This window comes from Fringilla coelebs (genome assembly GCF_963513975.1).
Source record: "Fringilla coelebs genome assembly, chromosome: Z".
Taxonomy (NCBI): Eukaryota; Metazoa; Chordata; class Aves; order Passeriformes; family Fringillidae; genus Fringilla; species Fringilla coelebs.
Genome location: NC_140031.1, coordinates 17165242 through 17192292, shown reverse-complemented (window position 1 = coordinate 17192292; position 27051 = coordinate 17165242). Strand labels below are relative to the sequence as shown.

At 38.7% G+C, this 27051-nt stretch overlaps 2 protein-coding genes across 2 annotated transcripts; one reads left to right on the top strand and one right to left on the bottom strand.

Moving 5' to 3' along the window:
- Positions 1-5955: 5955 nt before the first annotated feature.
- Positions 5956-8162, bottom strand: HSPB3 (heat shock protein family B (small) member 3). Its single transcript, XM_084224805.1, has one exon. It carries the CDS (start codon positions 7988-7990, stop codon positions 7538-7540), a length of 453 nt encoding a protein of 150 aa, XP_084080931.1. The 5' UTR covers positions 7991-8162; the 3' UTR covers positions 5956-7537.
- Positions 8163-8947: 785 nt separating this feature from the next.
- LOC311165484 (uncharacterized protein) lies at positions 8948-11235 on the top strand. The gene is made up of 2 exons (XM_084225486.1): positions 8948-9051; positions 10667-11235. Exons 1-2 carry the CDS (start codon positions 8956-8958, stop codon positions 11051-11053), a joined length of 483 nt encoding a protein of 160 aa, XP_084081612.1. The 5' UTR covers positions 8948-8955; the 3' UTR covers positions 11054-11235.
- Positions 11236-27051: the final 15816 nt, after the last annotated feature.

Genomic DNA, 27051 nt, shown 5'->3' with positions numbered 1-27051 from the left:
TATCCCAGCAAAAAACCCACTGTATAGGATGAACAAGTTGTAATGTAGTGAGAATAAAGAATTGAGCATTCATTAATTTCCTGCATGCATATTTCCCTGTGTTTACCCAGGACAGAGAAATTGCACAGAAGACCTCCTTAGCAGGGTCTGTGCGTGTGTTAAGAGTGAGGTTTACCATGGGAAAATAAGTACTGATGGGTTCTAAAAATCCACAGGACTTGGGCTGAAATTGCTCTGGTCAGTGCAGAAAGGTGCCTGGCAGAGGCTGGTGGCCCAGTGGAGGACTAGTCACTGGCAGCCTCTCATTTATACATGTCAGTGGATCAGGATGGATGAGGCTTGACACTACTTCATGAGTTTTTACTGTCCATCATTGAATTTTATGAGTGACTGCTCAGTCTCAGCCTGGAAACCAGGACAAGTGTTCACTTAGGCAACATAGCAGTTTTGGTGGCATTTTGATGATCAAAGCATCTTTTATTTTCTCAGAGCTTGTGTTTAAGCTGATACAGTGCATTCTGTATCAGGAGACAATGGCATTTACATTAAGGTTAATTAATATTTGGGTATTTATGGGATATTTTTTATCTTCAAGGAGAAAAATTTTGTTCATGTTGTTGCTTGAGGACATGGACTACTTGAAGGATGGCCAAGGAGTTACTCATTTGTCTGTGTCAGCTCAAGACATGGAGAGTTCTGAGAAGCTGAGTGACTCAGAATGACACTCTATTACTCAGTTTTAGCTTCTGTGTTTTGCTGGTCTTGTGGAGAGCATAGAGGCCTGCAAATACTGAGGTAGTGAAGAAGGTTCTTGCTGTGCTTGCTTAGGGCCATGTATTTGTGAGAAAGTAAATGACATTAATTCCCTATTAGGTGGTGTAGCCTGGTGTTTCCTTGTTTTGAACATTTGTTTTAGGATGGAGTTCAATGCAGAGACATATTGGGCATCCCATACCATTAGTAAAATCCTAAGAAATTATAATTTCCTAAGAGAAACAGTATCAGAACCTGGCTCTGGTTGTTCTGTATGCATTTAGAGTGTTTATTGCTACCCATAAATACAAACTGTGCTCATATAAGCTGAATTATCCAAATCTAAAATACATTGTTATGAAAGGGCAAGTGAAAGTAGAAGTGGAAAAAATAAGGAGTTGGTAGCAAGCAATATCAATTGATACAAGAGAAGGCTCAAAGTATATTAAAAATTATATGGTCAGTGGGAGGTCAGGACTCACTCAACAAGCAGCAGAATCCTAGCAATAGGATTCCTAGTTTAAAGAGTAGGATGTGAAGATGGCAAAATTACCAATGATGATACAGGCATCCATAAGATACAAAGGTATTAAATATATGCAAAGTTATTCAATACGTATTTCTGCTCTATGTGGAAAGATTATGCTTACAGTTTTTCATGTTGATAAATTAATTTGTGTTCTATTAGTAGCTAATAGCTATGACTGTTTAGTAGAAAGTGCTATGCTTTTATATCTTTGTAACTCATAAAAACAGGGTAGGAAAAAGATTGTCCCAAGAGCTGTCCAGAGTATTGCTTTTAGCTTTAGAATAAAATTATCACTGAACAAATCTCAGCGGGCTAGGGAAAATCTACTCTTTGTAGGCCATGATGACTATTAACACTTGAATAACTGATGGAAAGGTATGATGAGTTTTCCATCAACTGAAGTCTTGAAATAAAGGTTTGATCTCTTACTTAAATATATGTTCTTTTTCAATCATATTATGGACTGGCTTCATGAGGAAATTATCAAATGGGATAATGCGCATTCTGTTCACACTAGGGATCATCACTGATCCTTCTGACCTTTAAATCTGGAATAAAATAAATCTGGAAACCTTATCTGTCTCGACACTGTAGTAATTTCAGACTGAGGTTTCTAGCAGGTTTAGGTTAAATATTGCTATGGTTATTATGATAGGGTCTAGAGTTCATATTTCTTCACTTAGTTGTCTCATAGTCTCCTAATCTGTATTGAGTCTCTCAGTTTCATTCTGGGATCCTGAGGCTCCATATATAACATTAAGGCAGAGGCTGTGTTTATGGAGTGTCTTGTACGGTACATACTAATCATGCCACCAGTGCTTGGGTAATTGTGGTAAAGTTGCAAAATATAATTGAACTGCTATTAAAATGCATACAGCTGTCACCAGAGCAGGTATCTTATGAGCTGCTGTCTGCCTTGTAAGACAGAGTACAAGAATTATGTTTTTATTAGTCACACTCTGCCCTGAAAATCATTCCCCTTCATTAATTTTTCATTATAGCTATGATCAATGGAATCATTTTTAGTTAAGAGTTGGACTTATTTAAACCCAACTACCAAATTCCAAATTATCTTATTCACAGACAGAAGCCATGCCTGTTCTTCGTGCTTACTCCAGTGTGCCTCTGTGATGTCTGTGGAACAGATGACTCCTGCGCCCAGGCTGAGAGGGGAATGGTATATCCTGGAAAGTGAATAGTGGAACTAAAAATAAAGGAGTTAATGTCACTGGAACCCAAAACATTCTCAGATCCCATCTTGCCTCTTGTGGAAAGTCAAACACAAATACAGAGAACTACTCATATCGTCCCTCTGGGCATCTGAATCAGCTGCAGGAGCAGCCAGCTTCTACTCCTGGTAGTGTGGTGGTAGAAGGAAATGTTCCAGCCACTGTTGGAGGCTGCACATTTGCACCTGAGTGAGGAAGTCTTGGTAGATCAAACCAACTCCTTGCAGAGCCAGTGAGAAGGATAACTGCATAAATTAGCTACTATGTACTGATTCAGTAAACCAGTTTGAGCTGATGAAGATTTGACTAGGAATTTTGGGGTGGCTAGTTCAGGTAGGGCACTTCCACTTTTATCCCCATGTCATCCAACTCTGCTAAGAAGAAATGAAACTTTTAGAGATTCGTACATGGATATATCTGCTTACATGAAAAAATACACAATTAATAGATAAGATAATTGAAAATATGTGCTATTGGAAAGAAGCATAGCTGAAAATAGTAGCTAAAGTAGCTTCATCTCTTTCAGCCTAGGATACAAAGGGCTCGGTCCATCTATGTGGTTTTTTTCTATTAACAATCAAAAATTTTTGAAGTAATGTGTTTCTCAGCCCCTAAAAATGCTTATTTTACAAAAAAGTCAAATATTTTTTGCAGAAGGTTTAAACATTATTTCTTCAAATATTTTTTAATATATCTACTGGTTTTGACTTGGGATTGAGTGTATTTTCTTGACAGTAGTTGCTGTGGTGTGGATTTACTGGAAACAGTGTTGGTAACAAGGATGTTTTAGCTCTCCCTGAGAGATCTGTGTGCCAAGGCCTACCCACCCTGGTTCTACAGTTTTCTGTCTCCTCTTCATGCACAGACCTGCCTGCTGCACCTTCTGTGCCATGTAGCAGAGCTCAGCAGTCACATGCTTCATCGCCAGTGCTCACTGGGGTCAGGGGCAGCCCAAAGCTCAGTAGACACACCAAGGAGCATGAGAGGAACTGTAAATTATTCTCTTTTTGCACCAGTTCCACTTGTGCAAGCTGCTGCTAGACATATTTCCCCTTATGAAAAGTCTGGCATCAGCAATATTACCATGTGGCTAAAGAGGATTACTTTTAAAGTAGATTAATGGGATTTGTGGTGAAAATGCAGCCCACCATGGCACAGATGCCAGAAATCTCCACTCTAGAACTAACCTGAATGGGGAGTCCTGAGCTGGAGTGCCATGTTTCTCATGTGTCTTTTAATGTCCAAGTTTAGCCTTTTCAGCCTGAGTGCAGCAGTAGAGAGTCTGAGTTTTCTGGGCCTGAGCTGGCACACAGGAACAGTACTTGTGGCTCCAGAGTTAGCACAAGTAGGGCCATCTCACTACCCCAATGTAGTGTACAGGTGTAACTCTTTAGACTTCTCTGTTCACAGTGTGGGGCTATTGAGCTGCTGTCCTCTGGGTGAGAGGGGTCAGCCACTGTCTCTGGTAGTTGTCAAGACAGAGGTCTGCATCTCTTTCAAACAACAGAAGGTGTACCTAATATTTTCAGAAATATTTCTACTCACTTTAGAAACCAGTCTTATACAGTTACTCAGATTAAAAAGGGACGTTTTGATTCCTGGATATGAAGTAAGTAAGGAATGTGAGACCTTCCCCTCTGAGTGGGAGTGTTGCCACCATGATACACCGGAGATTTCCTTTTCTCTTTTCCAGTGCTGCAGCTAAATCGTTATGGAGTGACTGGTGGGTATCATATCAGCCTTGGCTCGCTGTATTACCAATACTGGACTGTGTAGAGAGATCTCAAATGCCCTAGGTACAGCAGAAACTACAAAAAGGCAGCAAGGCAAAAGACAATTTTGGCCTTTCTGCCCACGAGAATCATATGGAAATTTATTTTTTTACCTTCTTTTTAGAGACTAGCGCCATATTGATACATTTTCTTCTGTATGAAGGCATTTTTCACAGTGCTTATATTCATGCATTAAATCATCTTTATCCATTTGGAGGAGCAGTTTGATCAATTACAAAGGTAATCTCTTACTGTTGGAAGCTGAGAACGCTCAGTAACACTTGGTCTGCAAGGCTTGCACAGGCTTATCACTTATTCTGGGCCAGAATTTTATAGACATCCAATTTCACAGTTCCTAATTTAACCACATCAGCATGTCTTAAACCTGTCTTAAACTGTAGCTCTTCTGAAATCCTTTGCTGTTGATTAATATCTCAGTCTGCTGCCCATGAGCAATATTAGCACCTTTTTCTGTGACATTCACATTCAGTTCTAATCAGATTATAAAAGTAAAATATAATATAAAATATGTGAGAATAGATCTTTCCAGATAATTCAGAAACTGTCTGCCAAGGACTTTGAGATTGTTCTGGTAAACACATAAAAATCATCCATCTGAGATCTTTTGATAAGTCACCACTTAAAAAAAGGAGGAAAACATTTTCCTATGTTTCTCTTGGTGCTAAAATGCAGGAATTTAGTGGCAGGTCCAGTGTGGTCCCTGTTACATGAAGACTCAGTTGCCAGGTCAGGGGAAGTTCCCATTTACCAAGAGGCATGGATATAGGCTTTTGTAAACGTGTGTCTACAAGAGAAGGTAAAGTTTGGCTGGATAAATCTGTGCTATGTCTGGGTCAAGGTGTTCCAGGGATTTCTGACTGATGACATTGTGAGCAAGTACAGACTTGGGCACAGAGCGATGCAGAGAGACCTGCAATACAGAACAATCAGAAGTCATATTCTCCACCCAGTTTTGTGAGGCAGGCCTATGTACATAAGCAGGCCTGTGTGTAACCTTGGTTTTAACATATATAGAACAGATGATATGATTTTGGCTGTATGGTCTAATTCCTTGCCAAGTTTCCAGTAGTTTAACCATGATTTAATTTGAAATAATTAAATCAGTTATGTTTTTTTAAGAACATCTTTCTCATCTGTAGGGTTATGAATATCATCACTGCAATCGTAGCTAGAATAGTTTTTATAATAACTTGTAAGTTTAAGTGATAAAATTTACAAAAATGTCTGTAAACAAAAATTACCAAAGCAGATTGCTCACTTGTGATCCTGAACACTATCCCAGTAGTTGTGCCATAAGGTGGTGAAGAAACCGTGGATTTAAGCTTGTACAGCTTTAATAAGTGTGGCCTGTAAAGTTTAAATTCTACATTAGACCTGTATCTAGAATTCAGTTTCTTAAGTCCATGTTACATCTTCTACCAGATTGTTGTCTGATGAATCTCCTAGATGTAGAAATCTAGATATGATTTGCTATTCGATCTTAAACCAATATGCACATTGAACACAGGCAATATGAGGGAAAAGTGTGGGGTTGAATAGAAATGCAGGGACATATGTTTTATATTTGGTTTAGTTTGTTAGAAAACATTACACTCTTGACATCTAGTGTACTAAAAATATAAGTGCATGTGATGGAAATTTACAATTCAGACTTTATTCTGCCTTTGTTGTACAAATTTCTTCTGAGTTTTAGCACAATTAATAGGCAAAATACAAGAATTGTACCACCCACTTTTCTAAAACCAATTGGTTCAAATATCTTTAAGTCTAAACAACAAAAATGTAAATCTTTCTCATAAATGGACATGTGCAGACATACAAGCTTAGGATTTTAATTTGAAACTAAAGGAACTCTCGAGATTCAGCCAGTGAGAGCCCAGGTTTTGTTCATCACAGTTTTCTTGTATTCCTAAAATTGTATTTGTATTCAGTTTCATTTGAATATGTTTTTGATTTGTCCAAACAGCAGATGGCTGTGATAAAGCGTCTGTTTTTAACTTGGCACTTTCCATTCCACATTCCTTTACTATTCATAGCACACCAGTCATAATAGTCTCCAGTACACATAAAAGGAGGCAGTTCGACTTGCAGATGCAGTTACCCTCAAATATGTGAGTATTTACAAACCCATAGCACTATTTCTTTTTAATATTGAGAAGACCACATACTAGATATAGAAGGTGGATATTTTTTCATCTCCGCCACTCTCATGAAATGTGAGACACTGGAACAGAAACTGAAGCTGAGTCTGCAGCAAGAAACCCCTGTATTTAAAATTAGATTCATGTGTTCCTGTGGGAGAGGGGGATTTTCATAGGCAGAAAAATTTGCTCTTGAAGACAGACTTGTGGGATTTCAGCCTAAATTGTCAAGCAACATGGATAATTAAATACTCATCAGATTAAATAACAAGATTACTTAAAATGTGTAAGAAAAAAGGCATTTGTGCAAGAGCAATGTCTTTTTATTACTGAGGTTTCACAAAGAACTTGGTGATTTTGTAGGCAAAATTTTTTTCTTCAGTTGTTATGTTAAACAAAACCAATTCTCTAAAATGTCTTTAAAGGTTTTCTTTCAAATTAATTTGACAGAAAGTATAATATCTATTTATTGTGTTTTCAAGCAAAAAAGTCAAGCAAATAAATTCTTTTTTCTTATACTTTGAAACATGCAACATACTTCTAAAAAGTAATCTCTTGAGAGTTTTTTGGTATAGAAGCTTGAACTTCTGGGGAAAATCAGGATTTTTCTCTTGATGGTATCTTTCAGTTCGTGTGCTTTTCCAGAGAGAAGAATTTAATCTCAAAAATTAGAAAACAGATCTTTTGGTACATAAATTTCCATAAGATTCACAACTTGTCCATTCCTTCTTTAATGTTTATGAGTATGTATAACAAATTCTTACTGCTTAGAAATACAATTCCTGCTACTTAACTCAAAACTGTGTTCCATTTTCAATATGTTATCAAATAGATTTTTTTTCTTTACTCCTGCTGAGACTAGCCTGAGTTTGCTACTGTTTGAACAGCCTGTGTTTTCAACCTATGTGTAGCTGGAGGCAAGCAGTATAACAGTTCACATCAAACAGTAAACTCAGCATACAAAAAATATATACAAATAATTTCCATTAATAAATACAGCTACTTGCCTACTACACCCTATAGCATTGCATGATTGATATAATTTTGTTACATTAAGAATGATTTATCTCACCGATAACTATAGACATGGTTCTAATTCTTTTCCACTGAGTTCTTCATTTCAACAACCAAAATGCCGTCATGGCAGAAAAGCGCAGACAAGTCTTTGTTCTCCACTCCGTCGGGTAATTTGTATTGTCTGGTGAAGCTTCTGGATATGAAACCGTGCTCGTCCATCCTGGGTCCATGCTGAGCTTTAATCAGGAGCCAGCCTTCGAAAGTCTGGATAATGATATCTTCGGGGCGGAACTGCACAACATCCAGCAAGACCCGAAAGTGTGCGTTCTCCTCCTCCTCCTCGCCGCTCTTCCCGGCCCCAGCCGCGCTTTCCGTGGCGCACCTTCGGTCGCTCGGTGCAGTGGTGGCAGGGCCCGGCAAAGCGTATAAAAGGTGGTTCAGTTTGTGTGCTTCCAGCTCTTGGTCCACAAACTGCTCCTGGTAGCGTACAGGAGTTTCCACCCAGTGTCTTACGACGGCCTCTGCCATTGCTGAGGCAGAAAGATCAGCTGCTACTCCTGCTGTTGGGAAACTGCAGAGTCACACTGAGCTTTTCCCAGCCGTGTCTCTTACCCACACACCAGTCTATCAGGTTATGTCGCCTTTCACTTTTAGAACGGGCAGAGCTTAACATTTAATACAGTGTCCTGTGCTGCAGTGCTGTGAGACTTGTTTCGTCTTTTATCCACTAACAATAGAGCACTATTTATAGCACTGCAGTCTTGAGTGGCTTCAACACATGCATGGCTTTCATGCAGGAGTGGTAAAAGAAACATTTTAATTCACATCTTCTCATTGCAATATTGTGCTGTTTATAATTATGAATAAATGATTACACAAATAATGTGGATTTTTTTTTAATTTAAATGGAAGTCCAATACTTTTGTTTTTTCAAGGGATATGTGTCAATAAGTACAAAATCTGTATTTCTAATTGAATTGTGTGTTCTAATTCAAACATGTAGCTAATGAGGGAAGAGGTTTAATTACCTTGGCAGATTTCAGGTTAGCTAAACGTAAAGTTAGCAAGTACATTGGACATTTTTGCAGAAGCTGTGCATAGGTGAAATTTGGGCATGGTCAACCCAGGACACCATGTTATTGGTGGGAAGAGGGAACCATCTCTGCCCAAAAAGGGGAAGCCTGAAGGGCTGAATCTGCAATCTTAGTGACCTACAAACACAGCAGAGACATCTCCAGCATGTCAGGGAGTCAGACACAAGAGTGCAGACAGTGAAAGCTCATGTTTCAGAGCTTCCAGAAGAGGGTAGAGTTTCTTTTTCCCAGGGGCATAATAAAGACAATTCTAAATCCTTAATGCTATCACATTGTCCCAGTAACTCCCATCTTCTGTTGCTTAACAGCTTGAACCTATGATCTCATCTACTGCATGTGTCTGCAAAGCAGGACTGATGACCTCCCAGCCTCTCTGAGGTGTAATTATGGAGTCACAAAATGTTTGGCAACGGAAGTGACCTCTGGAGATCATCTATACCAACCCCCCTGCTGAATCAGATTCACCTAGAACAGGTTGCACAGGATCGCATCCAGGTGGGTTTGAAGTGTCTCCAGACAAGGAGCTTCTACAACCTCTGGCCTGTAATCTTCTTGCTATTCTATGATTGCAGGGCAGATAATGCCTACAGAGGTCAACAGTTTGTTTAACAAGAGCTAAGAGAAAAGTGAAATAAAGAAGGAAAGTAATTTCTAAATTTTAGTGTGTTTGCTAGAATATCACTCTAGCTGAGCTTGGTAACGTGAAGCAGAATGTGTTATGGCAATTAATGGTGAAGATTTTTTTGTTTGATTTGTTAGAGCAGTAAGAGTTGCCCTAGAGCTAGAAGTAATCAAATAAGATACTTTTATTCCTTCTTGTTTGGCTGTTGTTCAGAGTTCTGCCTCTCCTTTGTCCTTACGTGTTCCATTACCATAATTATTATGGGATCCTTGGTTGCTAATGGAGTAATGAAGAAAGAGGCAACTAAACTTTGATATTTATAAGATATTGAGTTCTTTATTGCATTAATAGCAGAGCAGAATTACCAGATGTATGTGTAATTAAAGCTTTAAGGCTGCCATTTTATTTTAAACTTATAAAGGCTGCATTGGAAGGTAAGGAATTTTTCAAAAGTTCAAGATAACTTACATTAAAGGCCAACTGTTTAATTGAGTATTGTGAGAGAGAAGTATTGTGAGTAAGATGAGTTAGGCTACTTTATTTAACTATTGGCTCTTCTCCTGTTAAAATGTCCTCCAGAAATAATTTTAAAAATGCCATTCTGTTTGTATGATTGACTCAAATAGTGATAAAACCAACCTGGAGCATTGCCTGTTATCTATTCAGTTGTTTTCTCTTTTGCTAGCAAACGATTCACTTGATGAAGAAACTTTAACCCTGAAGTGAAGCAGTATGCCTGTTTGGTTGTGATACTACGCTTATACAGATTCCTGAAAGCTATTGCTGTCCCTAATTAATTCTGTGCCTGACTTAGTTTACTTACAATTTTGCACTTCATTCATAAATGTACTGTACAGGAATATAACTTTTAAATTTTGTTTTATTTATTCCCATTATCTCTGGAAAAAGATACACTTGCCCATAGTTACACTTCAAATGAAAACCGAAGTCACCATCTTACTGCAAGTCACTGTGGGACAGCTGTATCTATTCCCAGAAACAGCTGTGTTAGTCTTTCAAATGTCTGTGTTAAGCATACTTGAAGCTGTCTAGTCTAATTAGCACAAAAGATTCTTTGAATACCCTTTAAATTCATGTTGGATGCAAAATGCTGCAGAAGCTTATAGGATCCCTTTCTACTCTGTTGGACAAGAAATCAGGAAGATTTTGATAATGAAGCCATAGAGCCTGTTTCTGCTTTCCCATCCTGCCCTCTCCCCTGTTCAGTCCCTTCTCTCAGTTTATCACTGTGGTCTCATGAATTAGCACAATGCTTCTTATCTCTTTGTTAGTAACATGGGGAATATGCAAAGTGGAACACATAAACACCCTTGATTTTCGGCGTTCAAATTTAAACATGGGAGCAGTGCTGCAACACTGGGGCACTTCTGATGGTTATAGTGCCGTATTCTTCAAATACCTACAGCAGGATTCAAATACCTACAGCAATATGTTCTAATAACAGTTGATTACCCTTGTCTTTTTAAGCCTTCAGAGCTTCAGATCCGACAGAAGCAGCATCGATGTCCTAAACCAGCAGCTCGGTGCCTCAGGTTTTGTTTCCCGATTTTACCGAGTCTGCGAAGGCCTCCCTCGGCGCTGCCCAGCGGGGAGGCTGCCCAGGGAAAGCACTGCAGAGGTGCTCTTCCGAGGCAGCAGCCGGGCAGCTTGGCTTCCCACGCCGTCCCTCGCTGCCCGGCGGTGTCCCCGGTGTCCGCCTCCCCGCCCGTTTTCCAGCACGGCGCCGGGATGCGCGGGCACGGCCGGCCGGGAGCGCGCGGCGCCGGCTCCGCGGGGCACAGCGACCTCTCCTGGCGAGGCCGGGCACTGCCCCTGCCCGCCGGGCCGCGCTCCGCGGCAGGAAACGCCGGCTAAGAGCTCTGCTCTCCTTCACGCCGATATAAGGTACTCTCTCAGTATTTTGCAAGGGGATGGCGGAAAAAATGTTTCATTCACGTTGTGGGCTGCATCCAAAGCAGCGTGGCCTGCAGGTCAAGGGAGGGAATTCTGCGCCTCTGCCTGCAGTGCTGCATCCAGTTCTGAGGTCCTCAGCATGAAGAAGGCATAGAGCTGTTGGAGTCCAGATGAGAAACAGCAAGACGATCACAGGGCTGGAAAACCTCTCCTGTAGAGACAGGGTGAGACAGGTGGGGAGTTGGGGTTTTTCATCCTGGAGAAGAGAAGCCTCGAGGAACACCTTACTGTGGCCTTCCAGTGTATAGAGAGGGCTTACAAGAGAGCTGGTGAGGGATTTTTGACAAGGACATGTAGTACATGTAGGACAAGAGGGAATGGCTTTAAAGTGAGAGTAGGTTTAGATTGGATATTCAAAAGGAATTCATTACTGTGTAGGCTGTGAAACACTGGAACAGGTTGTCTTCAGAAGTTGTGGATGCCTCATCCCTGGAAGTGTTCAAGGCAGATTGAATGGGGCTTTGAGCCATCTGATCTTGTGGGTGGCATCCCTGTCCATGGCAGGGAGCTTAGAACTCAATGATTTTTAATGTTTCTTTCAACCCAAACCTTTCTATGATTCTGTGATGCTATTAAATACATAAAGTAGGCATCCTGGTAAAGCTGTACTTTAAACTGCAAAAATCATGAGTGTAACATATTTTGGATGCATTTCTTACATAAATACAGGTTCATCTTGCTTGACACAACTTTGAAATAGTAGCTTACCCTGTCACAATCCTCTGTGTACTTGATTCCCCAAAGATACATTTGTATTTCAACTAGCATTGAAATTCAGTAACTGCTGAAAGGGGAAAAATGTGAAAAGGCTGGCAGGCTGAATTGAACAAGAACTCTTATAGAAGAAGCTAACAGGCTAAATTCACATCAGGGCCATGTAATTATCCAAATGAATCTAGATGAAGCACTGCAGTTACTTTTACGAAAGCACACAGGGATGCCACTCATTATCTACTTCACATGTCATTCAAAAGAGATATTGTCACTTAAGACTTTGCAATACATATGAAATGAAAGAAAAAGTAGTTCCTTCCTTTCATTTTATCAGTGCTCTGTTATGCCCAATTGGGAAATACAAGCTTTGTGGTTGGTACCAAAGACCTAGAGAGTAAAATAAGATGTATGTGACAGTGTAAATGGGGAGATACATATGAAAACTCCATGGTAAAGAGTTATTTTCCACGTAGCATTTAATGTATTTGTTTAGAGTTAGAAAATTGCCATCTCACTTCCATTGCTTTGAATCCATTGCTCCTTAAAGTTATGAACCGTCTTTTTAGCTGGATTGTTAGATCTGGATCTGTGTGAGTGCTAAAGAAATAAGCAATGTAACCACAAGTCCTGCAAGTGCCTAATCAGCAGATACTAAGTGTTCTGTTTTCAATAAATACTGAGGGATTTTTTTTTTTTCATAATGTCTCCTTCCAACCACACGATGTTTATATTGGTCAGTGAATCACAACATAACTCTTTCTGCAGCAAGATTTCATGCTGTGTTATAAAAATTCTTGCAAGTAGTAAAGACTTGTTACATAGCTAGCTTTACTGAAGGGAGACTTCTGTTTGTGGGTCATGTCCTTCAAAACCTGGAAAAGGCTGGATCTGCTCAACCTCTTGGAAAATCTCTCCAGGGCACTGATGCTCTCTTGTAACTTATGGGCCTCTTAAGAAGTGGAAAACTAAACCCAGCTTTTGCACTAAGAATCAAGTGTTTGCTCATTTTTTAGGAAGTATTGTAAGAAATGTAAGTAATCATGGAATGGACTATCATTTTGACACAAAGCAACCACTATTACAAGACTTTTTTCTTGACATGTTGAGATGATAGAAGAGCAGATGAAGGATGAAGATGAAGCCGATGAAGGTTGACAGTACCACAGCAGCTGCTGTTGGAACAACAGCTTTACAGAACAGTGAAGGAACAAAATACAATGTATAACAATTTATGACAATGTATAACAATGATTTTTAAATTTCATGTTACTGTAAAAGGTACAGTGATGTCATGCAACTCTTTACACAAATCTGCTTTGTTATTCATATGGCTTGTTTTTAAATATTTGTATGTATGCTAGAGGCAAATTCATTTGTGCCTCACAAATTCTTGAGGAATTCCTATAGAAAGCAAACTCTTTAGAGTGATAATAATCTGTTCAATTCTTGCAGACAAAACAGTAGAGAGGAAATGAACAGTTAAAAGAGAATAATGTGCCTTTGGGGGTCAAAAGCTCTGTTTTGCTATTGAAAGTCAAGATCCAAAGCACTCTTGCTGTAGAAACAGTCTTACTTTTCACCAGTTAAAAATCAACTAGTGTTCCAAGAAGAATGCCAATTTTCAGGTTTCCTCCTCCTTTGCCTCACTTAAGGTTTTACTTGAGATTTGGTAGGAATAGCTCAAGGCAATGAAGTAGAGTAAGACTCATGTATTTATTTTGGGCCTGTTAAAATTTCATAGCTAGTGCTGACATGTACATTTAAGATGTGAAACCCCTATCCATGGGGACATCTTCAGCTGTGCATGTTTTCATATGGACCACTTTAGTAAAAATATTACAAGTACTGAAAATTTCACCTATGAAGTTCTGGAAGAAGCAAAATCTATGCTTTTTAAACTTATGTACTATGTAGGTCCTACATTACACATAAATATGCTAGTATGTAATTAGCACAAAAGACAGTATCTCCTTTTGGTTTTTGATGTTTGTTTCTTTCTTTTTCCTAAGAACAAAGTGAAGATATATGGTGTACTGACCCTCTGGATATATTTGTCAAAGTAAGTGCTTACCAGAAAACAACTGAACTCACTAAATGAATTTTGAGATTTAAGAAGTTGTGTGTTCAAAGAATCCCTAAAAACTGAGCTGAGAACTCGTTGGGGCTGAGTGTCAATGTGTTGGTCTGGAAGGTGATCGGCTGCTGATCCTGGGGTAGAAGTACTTCATCCAGAAAGTCTTTAAAAAGAAACTGCTGGGATTTGTGAAGGATTTACAGGAAGAGTTTGCTGTGGTCAGTGAACAATTCCTCTCTGGAATGACATAAATATGCTGTTTGATATCAATCTACCCTGGGAATTTACTACTGTGTCAAACATCTTTAGCTGACAAGGAGCAGCTGGAGACTGACTGGGGAAGTAATGGGAATGGAAGGCTTACTCCAAAATCTCAAATTTAGGGTAACTGATAGGACATTGATGGTGTCTCAATGCTATTGTCATCATATGGGGAGTTAGTGGATAATATGAAATTCTTAGAAGGAAAGTGAATAATTCATTGGCAAAAATACTGTCTCACCTTGCCCCTCCACATGGTGAAAGCCAATCAAAATCTGGCTCCTATGTCAGAACTGTTATTTTCCTTAGTGTTGGAATTAAAACAACAGTCTCATATTGTCCTAATTTCCTGACTTTGGCAATGCCAGAAAGGCTGCAGAGGTGGTAAAATCTGCTGCTAGAAATCCTTTTCTGTTGATAGTTTTCAGTTAAGTGTGAGGAACAAATTCTGATATATAAACTACATAATCCTTTATCTTTACTGGACTTGCACTTAAGTGTGTATCAGTACAGAATTTATGTCCTTAATGTTAACACTATCATCTCTACTACTTCTGAAATCACATTTTCTTTCCTTGTATGCATTCATCTCAGAAGACAGAACTTGACCAGGCTTTTTTTTTGAGATTACCAATTATTTACTGTGAACCCTGATTTACCAGACATGGATAAGTAGGCTATTCCACATACATGAATCATGAATGCTTTAAAAGAATGTTAGGTCTGAAATTTAGAACTCTTTTTCACCTCTCTCTTATTCGACCTACTGTTTATACATGTTAGAATTTGAAAAATCTAAAAATGTTTTCTGGCCTGCTTTGTACACTTGCCTATTTGCAAAGATCTCATGCCACATGTGTTGACAAAAATGGAGATTTGTTTTTCTTCCTAAAAAAGCCTTTGTATCATATAAAATACTGGCAGAATCTAGCTCAGTCTTTGCCATACCCTTTAAACAAAGATCTCTGTGCATGTAAACATTTATTCAACATGACCAGAGACCCGCTTAGTAGGTAAGGTAGCACTTTCTTTTCATTACTGCAATCCTTTCCTTCCAACACATATTTATCAATACAGCTGTTTTTATAACACAGATCATAACTGCTATGAAAATCTCTTGCTTGTATGTTGTTCTACTGAAGGTCAGAAGATCCTTAATTAAACTTTATTTTGCTAAGGTTTATGTTTACATAGCATGCTCTGCAAGAAATAAAGTGTTTGTAGTGAGGTCATGAGAGAAAAATAATATTTATAAAGGCAGATTTTACTCACATGTTATAGAAACAATTTTATTTTCACAGCAGAAGCTCTTTCTTCCATATTAATCTTTGCTGTACCAAGGAGGTAAATTTAGTCTGTGCAGGCTAATGGGGTAGTTCTGTAGTCAAAGATTAGTAATTAGTAATTAGTACAACTGAACTTGAATGTGATTTCTTATTCTTAGAGAGAAGTTTTAAAAAATAATTAATGTATTTACAAGGTATAAGTGTTTACTTAGCTATTCCGTATAGGTTGTAGCTTTCTTTGGGGTCAGTTAAAGCTACTTACAGATAGCAGACTGTGGACTCTATTGTTGATAAAGTGAAGAGGGGCTTCTTTGTGCGGGGATGAACAAAGCCACAGGAAAATAATTCGGAAGAGTTAATCATAAGCAAAACCACAGAGGGGGCTTTGACATGCAGTCAAAGGATTTAGCATTGTTGACATTTTGTTATTAACTCAAAACATACTCAGTTTTACAAAGAGAATGACTAATGGATGGATAAAGAAGATTGAAGTAGAATGAGAGACAAAATGTTCTAAACACGAGGAAATTTGGTTATTAGCATACAATCAAGCTGTCATTCTGCAAACTGTACTGAGTGATAGTAGCTAAAGTCAGCTGGATGTTGGGTTATCTGTCCAATTTGTCAACTCCCTACTCTCATTGCTATTCCCAGAGCATTCACTGAGGATAACAGTAAAGTAAAGGCTACAGGATTAAATCTTGTTCTAGCAAAAATCCAGGACAGAATGAACGACCAGACAGTTTCATATAGACTCCAAACTGTCTCACCGCTATTCATTTTCTACCACTGCTGGAATTTTGCTGTGGAAACAGATAGTAAAGAAAACAATAACAGGATTAAGAACAATGACAGACTATTAAATCACATACCAGTGGTTCACAGCCTATGGCATTTTTTTTCTCCACTGGTTCAGTGTTAGATTTTTTTTGGCAATGGCAATCCTTCTTTTTTTTAATGTACAACATTTTGTCGTTAAGAGCATGACCTAGAGGAAGAAGGGATGCTTTCTAGTTCCTCCGTACTTTGATGTAGTTTTATGTTGTTTTTCATTCAGTTTTCCAACCTCAATCTGTGTAGTTTGGAGACAGGCTCCTTTTCTGCTCAGGAACAAGAGTCAGGGCCAAATCAGATGCCAAATCATACTTCATTTTTCCTTTGTATAGCAAGCCATAGAGAACAGTTAGTCATCAGTGTGCAAACAATAGTAATGAGTTCTTCTATGAACTATAATTGTGGGAGGGCTGACATGCACAGGCGGCAGAGAAATAGAGATTTGGGATGAATACACAAACAACTGTAATTCTGTAATCTAAGGTCTAGTCTAGAACCATAGGAAACCAACATCCTAAGTGTAGGTACTTAAATAGTGCAAGAGCCCTCTGCTATTTTGAGAAATCAGATACAGTTTCCTGTTGCTATTGTTCCCAGAGTAAAAAAAAAACTTCCTGTTGATACCATAAAAAGACATCAAACTATTCTGCAATCTGGAAAAGTGTGTTTTAGTTATCCTACTGTTGCAGTTCTACACTCTGATTATGTAGAATCATGATGTTAATATTTTTTCTCAGTAGTTCAATTTCTTTAGTCATTAAAGCCACTTTACATACACTGATAATAATTTTAATTTCCTGGTTTCAAATGTCACATATTGATTTCATGTATTTTTTTTTTTTTTTAATCCATATCCAAGTGTGAAGCAAACATTTAGACAGCTAGGTAATGTGGCTACAAGGTATGCTTACTACATACCAATTACATGTCAGGTGCATGACTACTTGCAAAATTCAGTCCCATTTGAGAAGACAAAAAGCCATTAGGGCCTTCCAAAATGTAGTTGCTGCACTTGCCTCTGGTTACCCTTTATGTTCCCATCTCCTGTTGTCATGGTTTGAGCCTGGCGCAATGCCAGTGCCGCCATGAAAATACTTCTTCCTTGGTGTCTGCTGTGAGATGTGATCAGAAAATAGAACAAACCAGGCTCCAGCTTAGAAATAAAAGGGAAAAAACTTTATTCACCTACAACTATACATAAAGAGGAACACACAGAACTTGGAATGAAAACCTTACATGTCACATTCCTCCTCCCCCCACCAAATTTCCAATACACCCACCCTTCAGATCATCAACTCTCAGTCCAATACCATCTTTTAGATAATCAGTTCTCAGTTCATCAAGGAGAGAGGAGTCTTTCTTGCACCACGGGCTTCCCCTGGAAACACAGTTGAAACCTTTTGTGTTTCCCTGTCACACGTGGCACCGCCCGGAGATCATTTGCCATGGTGACATCTTCCTTCCATGCCCAGTGCTCTCACCACTGCACATAGACCAGAGCTGCTTCTAGGGTTCTCCTTTTCAAGGGTGCCTTGCCCAGTTCCAAAAAAGCACAGTCTCTCACTTTTGGGACACCTGTCCCCCCCAAATTTCACCCCCTGGGGCCGACGGGTCTCGAGAACAGAGATCTTCCTCTCTTTCACCGAAGATAGAGGGCACCAACTACCCTCCTCACCCATCATCTCTGTTCACACCCTCCTTCACAGAACATCACTGCACTCTCTTGGCTCCGAGCCATTGCCTCCCCCTAAATGCAGTCACAGGAAAAATGGTTCTGTCCATGGCTGTACAAGAAGAGTCCAGCCAAAGGCCACTCCATCACCTCCTCCCACCTAGGATTCTTCTCAACTCTTCTGACATCTTTCACTTGCACGGACTTTCTTCACACTTGCCCATTTCTTGTTATCTCATCTCTATCTCTCTTCTCATTTAACTCCAGGACGATCACCATTTGTAAGGTTCCCATCATCCCAAAAAGAGTTAAAAGTTTCAGGCTCGGGCTGTGCAGAGCTCCCATGGCTGCCCTGCCGGCGCCTCCTCCCCGCACCCCCCTTCTCCTTCTGGGCCGGCCGTGCTATCAAACCTCAGGGTGGCACAGGCACAGACACCGGCTCGCTCTCTCTCTCTCCTGGGGGTGCTGCCCGACGTCTCTCGGGGTTCCTCCACCCTTCCATCCTGCAGGGCCTTCTCCTCCCTTCTCTGTCCAAGGCCCGGCCTCCCTCAGCGGCCGCATGGCCTCCCCTCCCCGCCCAGCCCGCAGCCGGGCAGGGCAGCTCTGAGCCCTTCCACAGACGGAACCCAAGAGCTTCCCCTGGGAGTTCTCAGCTTTTAACCCCCTGTGTTCTCACAGGCCTATCCATGTCCTCAGTGGCCACACCAGGTGCCAATATTCAAATCTGAGCACCTGTTGGTTTGACCACAACATCCCAAAAAAACCTTACTTCCTCTCAAACCACGACACCTGTGTAGGTGAGTTCATTAGGAATTGTCTTTCCAACTCCAAGCTGGCTGGCGTACGAGACTGCCACATGTCAGCTCTGCCTTTTCTACCAACTAATATGGAGTTGATTGTCTGCATGTTTGAAACAATTGGACTGATGCCTTCTGTTACTCGATACAAACCCCTGCAGTTATTACCTCCAGATGTGGGGAGAAAGGCTAGCAGAAAAAGCCATTAGCCCATGGTTTGTTCCACTACAGCAGGTCTGAGTTGGAATGTCAGGACCTACAGCAGTGCTAGGCACTGAGAGCTGTACTTCCAGGAAATATTAACAGTGGTCTGGCCAGTAGTTACTTGGTATTAAATATTACAGAATCCTTTCTGGTTTATATTAGGTGCCCAAAATCAATAAATACTTTGACCTTTAACTTTCTGTGTCTCATTCCTGCTTCTGAAAGAAAGCAATAATAATCTCTCATCTTAGTTGATTGTGGTGAAAATGAACTGACTAGTATCATAGAATCATAGAATCTTAGAAACGTAGTATCTGTGAAGAAGTTAGATTATGTGACCAAAAAAAGGATTTCTGTTCTCACACAGAATTTGTCAAGTAGTGAGTAAAAAACATAAAAACATGAGGTTACATCATCAATAATTCTTTACTAAAAAATAAAGAAGGAAAATTTAATTCTGGCTGATAAAGTAGACAAGTGGAAAATATACAGTAGAGTTATATAATTGGACAGCACATTATAATATACAGGCACACGCAGGCTGAAACAAATGTGCACAGGAAATCTGAAATTTAGCATTTTCTTACTAAGTGTTTTTAAAATTTACTGCACTACAGCCACAATTGTTAGGTTTCTGTTCCTCTTCTTTGTTTTTCACAAGATACAATTTGCTATAAGGATGTGAGATATGCAGAAAGGCAGAATCACATTTAGGAATTAATTCAGATAGTAATGTACAGTTTTCAAAAATGAAGTTAGATGTGAGTATAGTGTGACTTCTGTCTGCTCTTCTCCCTTGAGAATTACAAGTCAGCTGATACAGTAAAATGAAACCCCTTGGCACTTCACTGGCTAGAGACTGAATCTGTTGGGTGTTTTCTGCCCACTGTTCCAGCAGAGATACCCCAGTACTTCCCCACCTGCAGCAGAATGATATTGGGAAATGCAGGCAGGATTTGGTAGGACCCAGGTTAAAATGTTTAGATTGGAAGTCTGTTTATATACCACAGAATTTGTTGGGACTTTTACCAATACCTGGTTGTATGCAGTGATATGTCTTAGTCTTCTGAAATCTAGCCACTAAAACAGTGAGTGTGGGAAAAGCATTACTTTTGCCTATAGCTCAGTTCTAAGACAATGTATTAATATGCATGCTGAACTGCTGAGCAGGGTGAAAATTAAGAATTAGTGATCAACACTAATAAGAATCATTTGCTCTCAGCACAAATGGTCAGTGCTTTTTGCTCACAATATAAACAGCTTTACTTGAAAGAATATCTCAGTATCTGGATAATTTAGTACCATTACTTACAGGCTTTTATATGTTCAGAATAACAACAATATTTAGCTTTAATTCTCTGAATAAGTATTAACAGAATTACATGTTAATGAATTAGCAAATTCACCTCCATTTTATTCTTAAAGCCTCCACATAGAATCAAGAGATCAAATTTCACATTAGTTACACAGAAAAGTAGTTTGTTGTTTTGCCAGGACTGTAAAAATTATATATGATCCAGATCTACCCATATCCTTCATGCTGAAGTAAACCAGAAATAAAATACAACAGGTATTCCTTCTCACGTATTCTTCAGATGTGTTAAAGTCAAGGAACCCTGTACTTTGGCTGCTTGCCTCTCCCTCAATGGAAAAATCTACAACAGGTTAATGAGAGTAAAACAGCCCTGTAAAGCATGCTTTGGACTTGTTTCAAGAGCTGAAATCCATGGTTATAACATAAAATACTTAGCCCTTAAAGAGCTTTTAGACAACCTTACCATATTTCAGTCTGTTTTCCTGATTCAAGATATAGTTGGTTGAGAGCATCATCAGCATCTTTGACACTGTGATTCACAGAATTTTTCTGTGTGGAAAAGACCCACAAGAATCATCAAGTCCAACTCTTAATTAAGTAGTCTATAACAGGGATTGAACGTACAACCCTGGTGTAAATAGTACCATGCTTGAGGCAACTAACCCAATCTCAGGGCCATAACTTGCATTTCTTCATGGCACAGCTTCTTGCCAGTTTTTTCCATCCTCAAAACTATGTGGAGGATGTTCAAAAGACAAGCAAAGCTTATTCCTAAGCAGGAATTCTTCAGTATGGACTCAGAATATTCCTCCCTTGTCTTATTTTTCCTCTCCTTTGGAGTTGTAATTGCATGAAGGATAGATGAAAGAATTGCACTGAAGTGGCTGAATTCACACACTATATTTAGACCCTCATTCTGGAAACACATAAAAACAGTGAGAAAAAGGGGCAGTGTTATTTTGAAGTTCCCACTCACACAGTAAATTGCCTGAGTAGAAATGCATTTTCAAGAGTACATGCTCTCTGTTGTATTTATTCCCCTACTCTTGTCTCTAATGCACCCAAGCTTCTTGGATACACAGGACTGTTCCTTAGCATGTCTGCAGCATTGTTTGTGCTGCTCAGATGATTATCACTAACTGGTTTTGTTACTGACAAGATAGGTTTTTTAATCCAGCTGCCAAGACATTAGCAAGAAAGGATGGCTGGACTTTGGTTAGAGGCACTGCCTTGGGAGGTAAGAAATCCAATTTGGTTCTTATCTCTAGGGCAGGTTTTTCTCTTTGGCTTCTGGAAAATCAGGCTCTTTATTCCACTTCCAAAGAGTGCAGGTAGAAGTATCAGCATCATAGCCCTGTTTAGATTATTATTATTTTTAGGAGAAACAGTACCTTCTAATACACATATGCAAAAAAACTTACACAAAATATCATATGAAGCTTTTAGAGGAAAAAGAGCAAACAAGGAGGATCACAAAAATTGTAAGTATGAAGGTGTACCACTAGTGACAAAGAAGAAATTAACTTTAATGTGACCATACCTTTAACATTCCTGATGAAACCAAAGAACAGCTTGCTGACTCAGGTATCAGAGGCAGACAGTAGAAGGGGTAAGCCTTCCTAGCTGCCCTACTATGGCACCAAGTGTGTCACTTGCTTGTGGGTGGCTGCGTGGGCATCTTTATAGTGCATCTGATATTACAGGGATACAGCAAGTGGAGAGTGGGTATTCAGAATATAAGAAAACACATAGTAATTAAAGTTTGTCAAAGGATTGCATTTGAATAGAAATTAAGATGTTTTCAGCAGACTTACCATTTGTTGCTGTTGGTAAAGTAAATATAATTGTATTGTCCTCTGCAAGGCTATTGCTTTTGTTTAACTCACCCATAGAAAATTAATTGCAAGGAAAATACAAAAAGTGCATATTCATAGACTTATCATACTATAGTACTATTAATGAATTTTCTCTACAAAAAAAAAAAATTTCAGGATGGAATTGCTTCAATTCAGTTTAAAATTAACAACTGTATACTGAGCTTTCAGCCCTCTCTTGGGCAATGTTCATATTGAAATTGAATTTTGCATTCCTTTGGGCTGAAAAGAGCAAAGGGACAAAAGGATTAAATATTTATTTTTATAATGCCTATACTGTAGAATGAGTAAAAAAAAATAAGCCTCGGCTACTAGCTGGACAATATTAGGAAAAAATGTTGCAGTGAAGGCAAGAGAGACAAGTGACTGCATATGCTAATGTGTAAAACTGCATTTGTGAAAAATGTACAACAAAGAATTGTGATTTACCCAGGATTGCCATTAGCATAGTTGCTATAACCCTATGATTATCTCTCTTAACTAATACTTGCAGTTTCCTGTAAATAATAGCATGGAATTTTAGTCAGCCAGAATTTACCTAAAATAAGGAGACTATAAAATGAGCATTCTGCCTATTCTTAGTCTGCAGTTACATTTTACTATAAAATATATGGAATTAGTTTCATTCCTGAGTCTCTTCAAAACTTAATGCATATTGAATGATACAGACCTTTGCACAAAGTCTGTCAGCAGGGAGCCTTATTCTGACAGAAATCTAGTCACACATTTCCCTATCCTGAATCCCAGAGCAGGTTAGTAGAGCCTGAAAAGTGAGTGGCAGTGATGGGGAGTGCTGAGAGATACCCTGATTCAAAGCAACTTGCTTGTGCCTGTGAACAGGATAGCTCTTTCAGGGTTCCTTACTGATATTTAAAATGAAATATTCGGCATCTCCTTTTAGTTCCTTTATTTGAAAAATACTAAGTGAATTTTACTATGCACTAATTCTGTGGTTTTAAATGCAGTAAGTAATTGTGGTTATCTCAGAAAAAAGCAGTTAACGTAGACCTAATCTTGTAGGAAGAGCAAGCTCACATTTACTGTAATTGTCATTAACATTTCTATTCATTTGCTACCTCTTCCCAGGGGAAAAAAAAAAAGATAGCTGAGCACATAATCTCTTTCTGGACTGAATCCTTCCCTGTCACTGACCATCTTCTATTCTCCAGGGCACAGAAGCACTTGGTACTTTGTTAAATGGCAATAACCCTTACTCCACACTTTTCATGGACAAATGGTTAGCTAGCTTAGACAACCTTAAATAGATTAAATTTCTTAGTTAATATACTAGGGAGTTACAACAGACTTTGCCTTTAGCTGTTTTCTACACTTGATTTTACACAGCCCAATAAGCAGAATTAGATTGTTTAAATAGCTTATTTCTGTCCAACTAGTTCAGTTGATAATGTCTTTTATTCTTGCCAACCCGTATTTTTCTTGAAAGGATTCTATGCATTTTACTTTATCATTTTTCATATGTTTGTTTGGGAGGGAAATAACATTTTTCAAAAGTTTTAGTCTACAAGGAGGAATAAAGAAGAATATAAACAATTTATGTATTGTTATAAGTTCTAGCAACTGAGTCATCTTAAGGGTACAACTGTACAACTACCACCAGCATCCAAAAAACTCTGTAAAAGGTAGAGATGGGTATTAGAGACTTCTTGACCTCCCTCCAGATACCCAAGGGAAAACAGGGCTTGCTAACAAACCATTCAATTTTTTTTCATGGAAGTCAGCAGATATCTGTGGAAGCTTTTCTCGCCAATACCGATGGCAATTGGCAAGTTTAATTTTCAGGCACCACCAAAGTGAACAATAGTATGTTCGGGACCTGTTTTGCAAGATCTGCTGGGGGTTCATTTTTCTATCATCCCATCCCGTTTCACAAACCTGACTTTTTCCAATCATTGTTCCCACTGAAGTGTCCTAAAGCCAATTCCAGTTCTTCTTTTCCTGCTTTCAATCAGTTCTAAGGAATGAAACTCTCAAATACCCTTGTTGAGCATTGCTACTTTTCCACCACAGCAGAACTCAATACTGATTTTTTTTCCATTTATTGCGAATCAATCTTGACCTTCTGAGAATTCATAAAATCCTCCCTCTGACTCCTTCCAGGACTTTATTCTCATTCTAAGGGGCCAAATTTTATTTCTCTTCCTCCTATGGAATTCTATAAGACAAAGGATTTAAACAAGCAGAATCCCACTATTATATCTCACTTTATCCCAATTCTTGTTGCTACTTCCCTGTGCTTTAAGGACTCAGAAGCCACCCAGTATGCCTTTATAATCTTGGATGGTAGCTTCCAGTCATTAGGGAACAATATTATTGGAAGTATCTTCTGGGCTGGGAACAAGATACAGTGGAGAGAGCTGTGAGAGCAATGGCATTTCAGGGTCAGCTGCCCATGTCCAAACAGATGGTGTCTTGTTTTCTCTAATTAAAAAATCTTCCATGCAGAAAGTAACAGTGTCAGATCTTTTCATGCTAATTTAGCCTAACTTCAAAGATAAAATATGTACTCTAAAACCACACAGGCTACATGGTCAAAGTGCAAAATACATCTTTTGATCAATGTGCAATCAAGTTTAGTTTTGATTGGATAAACTCATCTAAGCTACTTCACTTGTTTGCTTTATATTTTCCTCTTAGCCATGGATGAGGTATGCTGGGTAGCCAGAATTCAAGAGCTATATTTTCCTTTCAAGTCTGTCTAGCTGTAGAAGTAAGTGCCTAAGACCTATGAAAATCCAGTTCAATGACCAAGAAAACTTCTGAACAAAGTAGCAATTACATGAAAGTCAGGTAGCTGGTGTCTTGCTTCTATTGAAAAGGGTGATTTTAGTAGAAACATGAGTTAGGTCCTCAAATCAAGTGTAGCATCTTTGTAAGGATGAGTATAGGCTTTTCTACTTTTCCTGAGACAAAGGGTCCCGCCTTCCAGAGAGATGTTCTCAGTATTGCTATAATCATAAAGGTTATTCTGAAGATGCAAATATTATTTATGTTTTTAAAAGTAGACTTCTGTATGTGACTTCAGAATGGGCAACAATTCTCATTATGAAGATCATCCATTTTGCAGAGGGTTCCTTTCTTATTTCCATTCACATTAATAGGACAGTTTCTTAAAAATCTGTGATACAAAACAAATAGTGAAAACTTGATCTGTGGATTTCTATGGTAAATCTGAGATAAGAAAAAAAAATTAGGAAGGACCTATTTAATATCTGTTTCTATAAACACTGTCAGTAGGCCTTTAGGATGTGCTTTAAAGGAAAAAAGAGCTCCTAAGGATATGTTGCATAGCAAAATGCAGGTTTAATTATAACTTGTGTTCACATGCCTGCATAGTTTAAATTGCCTAATATGAATAAAAGAATTACATCTGTGTGAACTGGTAAGTGGCATTCAGACTCTAAGGCATGTGTTACTACTTTGTCCTTTTTCTTCTTAATGTACTACCTAGATGAGACTAAAACCTGACACAAAGGTATGTCCATACCAAGACATTATTTTGTATTAATTTTTTAGCATTTGTTTTATTATTTTTGCTGGAAAGCATTTTTCTTTTCATTTAGTACTCAGAAACAAAGTTAAAGTATAGAAAAGCCTTGAATCACAGAGACTTTGTATCTGATGTTCATATCCAGCAAGAGATGAAATGATCATCTACACATATTGCTGCAATGCTTTGCCAAGCATATTCCTAACTATATTTACACTACAAGCAAAGTTTAGTTTTATGAGTTTGTAGTCACACTGACTTCTTGGGAAGACACCAATATTAAGGAAGACACAGTGCAAGTATGTAAGATGGGGCAACACATTCAGTATAAATATGAAACATAAGGTCATATGGAATCAAGGAGATTCCAATTTCTTCTGTTTCAGAATTATCTGTACCTTCATCTGCATTGAGACTTTATAATTGCTCTCACAAATTCATAATGGGCCATTATTGAATCTTCCTCCTTTGGAGGGAAGAGGAAGACTGATGCACACAACAGTCACCCATATTCCAGGTTCCTGCAGAGCTTTATCTGTGTAATGACTTTTCCTCTCCTTTGGACAGGCAGACCTGTGGGATGGGCACTGTAAATCTTCAAACACAACAGATGCATTATGTAGGTCATAAGATAGATTTTCTTCTAGTAAAGCAATGGCATTTTTTCACTTAGTAAGACTATGATTTGAAAACTTATGAACTTGAGAAGTATTTTCTGAGCCCAAATAAGAGGGTGACAGGCTGTAAGAATTGGATCAGAACCCAGCCCATTTATAATTTGAGAGACTGAGTATTGTGTCTCTCATTTTTTTTAGGGGTAAATCTGGAGCACAAGTATAATTCTAGCCTAACAGAACTCTCATCATGGAAACAAAAGGAAAAGCTACAAAGGGTCACATGTACTTCCATGTTAACACTAGACCAAAGACCACAGAGTCTAACTGTACTGCTTCTATTTACATATTCATTCAGTAAAAAGGCAAAACAATCTGAACATGAGAGATAAATATTTGAATACTTTGTAAACAATATTAGAAACAAATGTACTACAAACTTTGAGTAAAATTGTAGTCCTCCTAAAATGTACCCCAGTTAAGTTACAAAAATTGAAAGGTTCAGTTCATCCCAGAAAACCAGACAAACAGGACTAGATTTCTTACGGTTTACCTCACTTGTTAGGAGGGACATAAAGGTAAGGTACAACTTCTAATCCATCTCTTGAAGTTTTCTACAGTGCCACAAGCAATAGAGAATTAAACCTGATCAGAACTGTAAATTTATTTTTTTTAATCTTCATGAGACCACTATTTCCTACATTTCACAAAAAAGAAATCAAACAAAGATGCAAATGCTTTCTTAA

Coding starts and splice junctions, on each gene's coding strand:
- HSPB3 (XM_084224805.1), bottom strand. CDS start 7,990: ATGGCAGAGGCCGTCGTAAGACACTGGGTGGAAACTCCTGTACGCTAC.
- LOC311165484 (XM_084225486.1), top strand. CDS start 8,956: ATGTTTGGCAACGGAAGTGACCTCTGGAGATCATCTATACCAACCCCC. Junction 9,052..10,666: donor TTGCACAGGATCGCATCCAG/GTGGGTTTGAAG, acceptor TGTCTTTTTAAG/CCTTCAGAGCTTCAGATCCG.